The 10,667-nt window shown below is 38.9% G+C and overlaps 1 protein-coding gene across 2 annotated transcripts in view; it reads left to right on the top strand.

Annotated features, from left to right (window-relative positions):
- Window positions 1–137: 137 nt before the first annotated feature.
- The window catches only part of LOC129885237 (chloride channel protein CLC-e), a 32,872-nt gene continuing 22,342 nt past the window's right edge, over window positions 138–10,667 (top strand). For both annotated transcript variants that reach the window (XM_055959438.1, XM_055959439.1), the window contains exons 1-3: window positions 138–511; window positions 590–980; window positions 8,460–8,657. In XM_055959438.1, the coding sequence (XP_055815413.1) occupies window positions 176–511; window positions 590–980; window positions 8,460–8,657 (925 nt within the window). In that variant the 5' untranslated portion in view covers window positions 138–175. The remainder of the gene's footprint in view (window positions 512–589; window positions 981–8,459; window positions 8,658–10,667) is intronic.

Below are 10,667 nucleotides of genomic sequence, written 5' to 3'. Positions count from 1 at the left end.
TAGCATTTGAGTAGTATATTTAATTATTACTTGGAAAATAAAAGTCGGTCCATAAAAGAAAATAAAAGTGGGATTTTTCTTTCAAAAAGCTGTGATGTAGCAATATTGTAAATAAAATAAAAAATGTGGTAGATTTATTATTGGTTTCACAAAGTTATTGAGATATGAAATAACGATGGTGGCATTGTCGACCACAGGTTACACTCCTAATTCCTTGTTGAATTCCATATCCCGTCAGTGTAATAACGATAAAGCTTCATTCTGGCAGTCTGCACCTCGGTTTGATCGTCTATTAAACAAAAACAATGAATCACGAATTCGTCATTCAAATTGCTGGCGTTGGGCTCGACCGTCTCTTCCTCCCGGACAAGGACGCGGACGCTCCTCTGCTGAAAAGTGCGACGATAGTGATAGTGGTATCCAGATAAATGAACAAGGCAACACGGCAATAATCTCCGCTTGCTTTGTTGGCCTCTTCACCGGTATCAGTGTCGTGCTTTTCAACGCTGCGGTGCGTCATAGGTTTTCTATTTCTCTTTTCATCTTATTCTCGGAATGCTCATAGAATAACTGATTTCTCCTTTGTTAGGTTCATGAAATACGCGATTTTTGTTGGGATGGGATTCCATCTCGAGGTGCCTCATGGTTAAGGGAGGAGCCCATTGGAGTAATTTGGCAACGTGTAATCTTTGTACCAGCTTCTGGCGGTTTGCTAGTCAGCCTTTTGAACACTTTCCGAGCCACACTGGACGTCTCAAAGCAAGGAAATTGGACATCATCTGTTAAATCTGTCTTGGGACCAATTTTGAAGACAGTCGCTGCTTGTGTCACTTTAGGAACTGGGAATTCCTTAGGACCAGAAGGCCCAAGTGTTGAAATTGGTACATCAGTTGCCAAGGGAATTGAAGCTCTGCTCGATAAAGGTGCTCATAGAAAGCTATCTCTCAAGGCTGCTGGATCAGCTGCTGGAATCTCTTCTGGTTTGTTCCAACATTATTCTTGGTTCTGAATTAAATATGGTACCATTTTTATTATATTTACGTGTAGCCTGTGTATGGATTTCTATCCCTGACAAGTCTTTTTGTAAATGTGAATGTGTTTGCATCTCGCAAACCAAATAAACTCTACAAAGGGTGAACCCCTTAAGCTAGCAGAGGCACTACAAAACCAACAATAAGTTAGCTTACTTCTTGATTTCGAGGGGAGCTGCAATATCAGCTATAATTAGAACATTAATTTACAGTACCTACATTCTGCCTAGTACTATGATATATTTCTGAAGGTTTGTCTAACCAGTTCCTTTCTCTATATGTTCAAACTGTTGGCTGTCAATAAAGTTGAGCAAACAACTTCTTGGTTCCCGCAAGCTAATACTTTTTCCAGGCTTATTCTATAGGAGAAGTAAAATTTTCCCCAAAAATCCTTGACCTTGAGCTATAAATGAAAAATGAACTCAAAGTGTCATATTAGGCAACTGTCTAAAGCAAAAAATACTCATATTGAACTTTAGGTAAGAAAAGTGCATGTACATTGATGTATTATTCCTTAGGTAAGAATCCACTCACGTACCCAGCAGCTTATGGACCTGAACTTACCAGTGAACTTTCCACTTTGTATCAAAAGTTTAGCAAACAGAAAAAACTGACTTGTCCTAAGATGTTATTTCATCTCTATATGTACAAGGTTCGACCTTACCATACATGTGCTATTTTGTTCTTTCACTTCTTTGTCTTTCTAATTCATCAGATATAGTCAATCATGTTGTAAGTTCTTATAATGTCTATGATTATCTTTATCTCTAATGACAAATGACATTTACCCCAACCACATAGTTATGTTGCTTGAGGTCTCTTCCAATTATGTAGTAGTAGAGTATTGAGATATGGATGATTTAAAAGACGACTTTTGCCTTCCTTCAAGTTGAATTAGCAAAAGCAATGCTTCATGCTATTGATAGCTAGACAAGGAAAACTCCAATTTACTTTTATGTATAGCAATCTTAAGCTCGAGTAGCAAGTTGGAATGGAATTACATCAAAAAAACTTGGAATTATTTGGTTGAACCTTCTACTTGTTTTTCCCAATATTCCCACTATCTAACCGAACATGTATAAAACAATTCCTGGGTAGCCTCAATACAAGGCATTTGTAGAATAAAACAAGAACAACAAAACCATTATACCAATGTGATCCCACAAGTGAGGTCTAGGGAGGGTTGGGTGTATGCGTACCTTACCCCTATCTTTGTATGGTAGAGAGACTGTTTCTGATAGACCCTCGGCTCAAGAAAAATATTTTACAAAACAGGCTTGAAAAATACAAGAATAAAGAAGCTATAATGAAAATATCGAAGAAAAGAAAAATATTAACAACATAAATAGTAAAGATAACCAAAGTAAAAGAAACATCATCAGTACTACAATTAACAAATAAGATATTGGTGGAATAACAATAATAGTACTGGTAAGCAGAAGAGGGAGCAAATAAGGTTCTCTAAACTAGGATAGCCCTCCCCCCTCCCTCCCTACAAAAAAAAACTAAAAAGAGAGAAATCGCTTGTCTACCTACTAACCTTCTATCCTAATTCTTGACCTTCATGCTCTCCTATTTATGGTCATGTAACCTTCTATCCTAATTCTTGACCTTCATGCTCTCCTATTTATGGTCATGTATTCGGTGAGCTGAAGGTGTGTCCTATCTAATCACCTTTCTCCAATTCTTCCTCGGTCTACCTCTACCTCTACCTCTCATTAGCCTATCACTACCAACTTTTTGCACCTTCTCACTCGGGCATCTGCCCCCCTCCTCTCCATATGCTTGAATTATATCAGCTTCACCTCCCCCATCTTATACACCGCGGAGGCCACTCCCGCCCTGCCTTATATATTCTTGTTCCTAATCTTATCTCTCCTTGTATGCATGCACATCCATTTAAGCAGCCTCATTTTCGTTCCTTTCATCTCCTAGACGTGTGAGTTCTTGATTGACTGACACTCTACCTTGTACAACATAGTTGGTTTACCACCACTCCATAAAAGTTATCTTTATGTCTTGGCGGAATGTTCTTATTACAAAGGACACCAAATGCGAGTCTCTATTTCATCTATCTCACTCCATTACAATATGTGATATCATCATCGATCTCCCCATTCCTTTGGATTATTGACCCAAGATACGTAAAATTCCTTCTCTTAGGGAGGACTTGTGTATCTATTGTCATTTCCACATCAGCTTTTTGTGATGCATCACTGAGCTTGCACTGTATGTACAACCTTTAGACTCTGTATTGTCTATCTCCAAAATAACATACACCATGGTACTGCTCCTTGAATATGCCATGTCAATTCATCCATTACCAAGGCTATAAAAATGGGCTAATAGCTTATCCCTGATGCAATCCATCTTGACTGAGAAGTGTTCAAAGTCTCCTCCCATTGTTCTCACTTAGGTGTTGGCTCCATCGTACATGTCCTTAATATCTCTAATGTATGCCACATGTATCCTTTAGACTCCAAGCATCTCCATAAAGCCTCTCTTAAGACTTTGTTGTGTGCCTTTTCTAGGTCGATGAATATTGTATTTAAGTCTCTTTTCCTATCCCTAAATTGTTCCAACAATCTCCTAAAAAGATGAATGATTTTCGCAGTCGATCGCCCTAACATGAATCCAAATGATTCTCTGGAATAGACACATCCCTCCTTATTTATTTCTACCACATTCTCCCAAATTTTCATAGTGTGGCTCAGTAGTTTGATTCTTTTATAATTGTTACAATTTTAAATATCACCCTTGTTCTTGTACAACAAGATCATTATACTCCACCTTTATTCTTCAAGCATTTTAGTCGTCCCAAAAGTGGCATTAAACAACCCAGTTAGCTACTCCATACCTACTTTGCCCTCTTTCAAAATTTCATCGGAATTTCGTCTAGTCCGGTCGCTTTTCCCCATGTCATCTTACGAATTGCTCTCTTAACCTCCTCATACTTTATACACCTACAATATCCAAAATCTAAAAGGCTCTCGGAATGCTCTAAATAACCAGCACAACATTCCTGTCCACCCTTCACTTAAGAGTTTATGGAAGTTTGCTTGCCATCTTCATTTTATGTGTGCTGCTTCCACTAATACTTTGCCATCCTCGTCTTTAATGCAGCTTAGTTGGTCTTGGTCGTGAGCCCTCCTTTCTCGTGCCTATACAACTTCTTTTCCACACCTTTGTTCTCTAGTTTTTCATACAAGGGTTCTAATGTTGTCGTTTTAGCCGCTGTCCTCGTTTCCTTCTTCACAGTCTTATACGTCTCCCTATTCATCCTCCTCTCCTCCTTGTTTTTTCTCTGTGGTAACTAGTAACTTCATGTAAGCAACGTTTTTGTCTTCTGCTTTCCTTTGTACCTCTCTATTCCACCACGAGCCCCCTTATGTCCACCAAAATTACCCTTCGAGACCCTACCGCCTCTTTAGCTGTTTTCCTAATACAATTAATTGTCCTAATCCACATACTTTTTGCGTTCCCACTACTCTCTCAGGCCTCGATGGGCATCACCTTCGCCTCCAACTCCTGAATTTTAGCATTAGTCAAGCCCCCCAACTTAATCCTTGGTTGGGCAGACAAGGCCCTCTTTTCCTCTTCCTTTCAATCTCTAGATCCATTACTAAGAGCTTGTGTTGGGTTGTAAGGTTCTCATTCGGGATAACCTTATAGTCCTTGCATTAACCTCTATCACTCGTCGTAAGGAGTAGGTAATTGATTTGAGTCTTTGCCACTGTACTACAAAAGATGACCAAGTGCTCCTCCTACGGAAATTGCGAGTTAGCTATCACCAAAACAAAGGCTCTTGCAAAATACAAAAGTGCAACTCCTAATTCATTTGCAGAATACTGAGTAAAAAAATCTAGGCATTTGCAGAGTTCCTTTCTGAAAGTCCATGAAGGGGCACAATTCCATAGATATATAGCCTTGTCATTATTTACAGGGTTGAACTAGTTTTTGGAGGATTCCTAGGCTTTCTAATTTCCAAAATTCCGCCAGGTCCTTTTTTGAGTTGAAGTACTTGAACTTAAATAAAATCAAAATTTAATTTCTTAAATATCTTGGGAAAGTCATTAACAAAAAGAAAGTCTTAAGTTTGAACTATGAACTGTGACTTCTACTGCAGAAACATATGCAACTGCTTTTGGGTTCATATGTTGCTGAAATTGTACTGCTGACATAGATTGGTTTGTATGATTCCTGCAATTTAATTGCTAACATGGATCAGTTTGTACGGTTTTATGTGGGGTGGTAAATAAAGTTGAAGAGACAAGAAGGGGATGGAAAGAATAGGTGTTTCATTTATAAGTTGACTACTCTATTTACTACGGGATATGATGTCAAACCTCGAGAGGGTACCCTAGGTGTGGTTGGCACTCGGAGACCATTGCTGGCTCCAAGCGAACCACTTGGTCCAATCACTCATTCAAACATATTAGCGAAAGACTTAATATAACTCAAAAGAGATGCTTAGGTGGGCTAATAACTCAATACTCAATGAAAGTAATAGTCTTAAGTAAACAATCTCAATTAAACCAATTCAATCTCACTAACTCAAGGAGACCTCAACTCAATCTACTCAATCTTTGTTTAGGAAGCTTCTATCAACTGCCAAGAAGGTGCCGAGACAAGCCCATGGCTACCTTAAAAGGAAATACTCAAAAAACAATAACTGAAATAAATATGATCCCTCCGAACCACTATCAGGAAGAAAATAGATTTTCAACGGACCACCTGTTGATGATCTCTAGCACCCGTATCTGCATCATGAAACGATGCAGGCCAAATGACGTCAGTAACTCAACTCATAGGTAACTCAAATCAACTCAAAATAATACACAAGTTTGTAGTAAACAATGCTTTGAAAGTAGACTCAATGATATGCAACTCAACCAAATCAAACCATTCATTTTAGGGAGTTTTTCTAACCGACAACCATCACTTATGAGCTAGTGATGATACAACGCTTTGCACTGCCGTTGCCGCAGCCGTCCAATGCCTTGTCAGGGTAAGGGATGATCAATCTTAATGGACCTACAATCAATCAAAGTCCATCGTTTTGGGACTTGAGAGGCATGACCTCTATCCTACGCTGGCTACGTAGTTTAGGAGGTTCGAGTTGTTATTTACTCTTATCCAAATCGGTGCTCAATACCACTCCCAAAGGACTCAATATGCTCATATGCTCAATCAATTATTATAATCAAATCAACTCATTTAGTCTCATTGGACTATCATCAAGCTCAACTCATCTTAATCATCAAACTCTTTTGTTTAACACATGCTTTCGACTCATTCATAACTCCTCAAGATTCTATCTCAAATCAATCATTTAACTCAATGCTCATGCTCTTTCAAACCTCGATCAAATATGCATAGACTCAGTTTAAAATTCATAATTCGTTAAATGCATGACAAACCATTCTCCTCATCTCAAAATAAATGTATTAAATGCAACAATCATCAATTCAGCTGGTGTCCATGGGAATGAAATCATGAACAACCGATTAAGAACTCAAATCATAAAAATCAACATGATATATTTATATATATATAAAGAACGCGATAAGGAATTACGTAAATAACTCAATCAAACGGAATTAGAACTCAAACTCAACCTCAATCTTGACTAAACGAACATGTAGGGCACAAAGACAAACTCAGTCCAGCGTTGTGATTAGCCTTACATACCTGAAAATTGAAGAAACAATCGAGACTTGAAGGAATCGCTTGAAAATCCTTAACCCTAGCTTTCTTTCTTCTTTTCAATCGCTTCTCTCAAAAGTTCCGAGTGAATGAGATGAAAAACCCTTGTGGTTAAGTTAAGGGACTGATTTTGGGTCCCTAAATGTGCAGGGTTCAGTTGAAAAAAGGTGGGAAAAGACCGGAATGTCCTTCATTAAAACTGGGCGGGCACCATTCATGGAAGGCAACCACGGCCTGTGAAGCTCACCACGGTCTGTGGTGATGTCCATGTTCCTGGACCTGAGCTGGGTCAGGAGAGGTTGACTTTCACGGAGTCCACCTCGGTCCATGAAGGCTCTCGTGAAGTCGAACCATCCTAGAGGTTCTGGGGTTAAGTTTCATGGGCCTCTTCACGGTCTGTGAACACCACTACGGGTCGTGAACATCACTCGTGGTTGTCTCCAACTTAGGGGTCCTGGGGGTTAAGTTCACGGATGGCTTCACGGTCCGTGGTACGCACCACAGGCTGTAGAGCCCTTCGTGATCATTTTCCACGGACCCTCTCCACGAGCCGTGAAGCACAACACGAACCGTGAAGGGTATCGTGATCAGCGTCTGATGCAAATTTCCAGATCATTTCGAGTTAGTTCAGGCTAGGGACTTTGGGGTGTTACATATGATGTCCATATTCCACTTCTTTGTAGTTTCCCCTTATTGTACAGAGTTAAACTCATCAAGGTAAATTCACTTCCTTTGACTGAATAATGCTAGTTTCAGTAGTACCGTTTATTATATGAACCATTTAATTTCATCTACTAGATAGAATAGACTGCTCATCAACTAGTTGCTAATGTAATGACAACTCCACCATCTTTGCAGAGTCACCTGAGGCAGTAGTCCCTCAATTAATAGAACACTTCTTGAATGTTTCTACAGTATGCTCTATGCATACATGGCGACATCACTTCTCCTTTGCACTGTGAGAACTTGAACTTGGTGAGTGGGGACTCTGTAGGAATGACATCTTGATGGAAGACAAACCATTCTGTCCCTGTCTTAGATATTGCTTCTTGCAATGCCATTAAGATATTATCCTTTAATAAAGTACTTGCCCTTTTTCTGGAACAATACAGGGATGTATCTAGCTGGTGATTTCACATCAATAGTCCAAAATAAATGAAATGGTTCACAATTGTCGATTCCTGAAGGATGATTTGTGAAATCTGATCTCAAACGATTTGTTTTAAGGAAGATAAATACCAAAGGGCTTTTGTGTTTATTGGAAGATTAAAAATCCTTTAACAGTTAAAGATTTTATGAATTTAATTCAGAATATTTGCGGCCATTGCTAAGAAAGAGAAAAATGTATGGAAGTTGATTGAGTTTAATATCCCCAAAAAAAGAAGAACAGAATGTCACCTAATCCTCCATCTTAGGAAACTTTGCAGGAAAAAGCAAGGGTGATAAAAATTGTGGACTATTTCTTTTTTCTAAATCAGTTATTGTGACCTATTTCTTTGTCATTCTTCATTGTTAACAAGCTAATGTAGTTCCTGTTCTATGCTTGTTTTGATTATGAACATTTTCTTCTTTCTATCTGCTGTCAGCATCTTCTGCCTTGCAGGAGTTCATTTTCTGGAAATCTTGTTCTGCTAATAATTTCCTGTAATATCTTTTCAGTGACTTTGTCTCCATGATTAAAATGTTTGTCCCTTTGAAACTCTTCTTGTTTTCTACTTAAAGGATTTAATGCTGCTGTTGCGGGTTGTTTCTTTGCTGTGGAATCTGTGTTATGGCCATCACCTGCAGAGTCCTTGTCCTTAACAAATACGACTTCAATGGTTATTCTCAGTGCTGTTATAGCTTCTGTAGTCTCAGAAATTGGCCTTGGCTCAGAACCTGCATTTGCAGTCCCAGCATATGATTTTCGTACACCTACGGGTAATTTTGAACTTGTTCCCTCAAGTTTGCATCTTAAATACATTTGTACAACTTACAGCAACATCAACCACTGTTGTTAAAAGCCATATTCCTTGATAAGGAATTAAGCGATGCAAAGTGAGGGGTGATCACTTCATAAGTGAAGCCATGCGCTTCAAAGAAATGTGTGCCTCAAACAATGACACACACTGATCCAAACAAGAAGCGGTCGATTTTTTTGAATATCAACTTTGAGGACTTGGACTAATGTCTGCTTTATTGTATATTATATGCTGAAATTAGTTTTTTCAATTGCAATTCGATTCCTATAGTTCTAAATTCATATATGTTTGACATTTGTGCTTTCACTTCAAAGAAGTGTGCACTTTACTTCTTGTTTTATGCCTCATGGACCTTGTCGTTTTTTTGCGCTTATTTTCTCCTAAAAACACCGACAACAAGTACATCTCAATAATAAGCTAGTTATGATCGGCTATATAAATCATGATAGTCCCATTTAATTCGAATATTAATACTTGGTATTCCCTAACATCAGAGGTTCTCTACATTTTCTACTTAGACATCAACAAAAACATACCCAGTTGTCACGACTCGATTTCTCATGTCATGATGACACCTACTATTAACCCACCAGTAGGTAAGCCTAACCCCACAGTCCGAAACCATAGGCAACGAACCATCACAAGCGGAAGGAAAGAAGCGAATGATAATAATAATAATAATCAAAGAAGAATAATACCAATACAACAAGATAACCCCCAAGACCTGGTATTAGTCAGTAGTCGAGCTACTATACTAAATAACGGAGTACAAGGTTTATACAAATACCATAATAGTAATAGTAATACAGACTGTCTCCAAATACAAATAAAGACTAGTCCAAGTCCCAAAATAGAAGGAGGTAGGCAACTCTGAACGCCAAGAGCTCACCCAAGTCTACAAAATCCAAGAGCTGCTCAGCATGATATTCAAATCAGTAGTGAAAACCTGTACTGTGATCTGCAGGGTGCAGAAGTGTAGTATGAGTACCAAGAAGTGGCACTCAGTAGGCATCGGCCGACTGAGCTCCAAAGATAAACAAGTATAAAGAATATGTAAGCAAGGAGTATATATCACAAGTAACTAACAAGAATAATACAGAAGCCTACAATAAAAAGCATTAGATATAAGAAAGAGAGAGATAGGAAACAAGCAAGGAAACCAAGGACGTACCTGATGGCGCCAGCCTAAGACCTAAACATGAAGACACACTACGAAAGGGGGAACCACGAAGTGACAACCTACTAATCGAAGGAAACACAGATATCACATAAAGGCCCAAATGACCGTATCAACTAAATCCCTGTACAAAAAGTTAAATAAATAAGAGCAAGGGCAGTAACTACCTTCAAACAAGAGACCACCCTTTATACCACCACAAGTTCGCAAATAGTAAGACAATACCTCCTGAGCTCCTGTGTGCTCAGGAAGTTCACTTACAAACAGGTAAACCCGCGCATCCCATACTACCGACAGGTACAAACAACTATGGTGGTGATAAGCAATGCATATATGAATGAAAGTCATGCAATAAAATCAGTAATACCATCTGTGCCAAGTGCCTCATACCAAAATATATACACCTACTTCCAGTTTCGGTCAGGAAGTAGGACCCATGCGCCTCTTTGGGATCACCATGGGGAGCTCGGGAATGCCCCTGTATACCTGACTGGTCCCGATCCAGATCTTATATCAATATAGATATCAATCTGTATATCCGATCATCAAAGTCCGCTCTGTCGTGGTGATCGGAGATAAAAAGTCAAATCAGTATAGAAAGGGTCGGAAATCTCTACGACTGAGTGCATCCTCGATGCCTCAAATCAATATAGTAAAATGAGCGCATCCTCGATGCCTCCAGTCTACTGAAAACAGTAGTAATAAAGGTCCCTATTTAAGAAAAATCAATATAAAATAGTTTGGGTTACAACCCAGCTTTCTCAATGTCAAGAACCAATGCATGTACCAGGG

The sequence above is a fragment of the Solanum dulcamara genome, chromosome 4 (assembly GCF_947179165.1).
Source record: "Solanum dulcamara chromosome 4, daSolDulc1.2, whole genome shotgun sequence".
Classification (NCBI taxonomy): Eukaryota; Viridiplantae; Streptophyta; class Magnoliopsida; order Solanales; family Solanaceae; genus Solanum; species Solanum dulcamara.
Note: the sequence above shows the minus strand (reverse complement) of the source record. Positions and strands in the feature narration are given on the sequence as shown.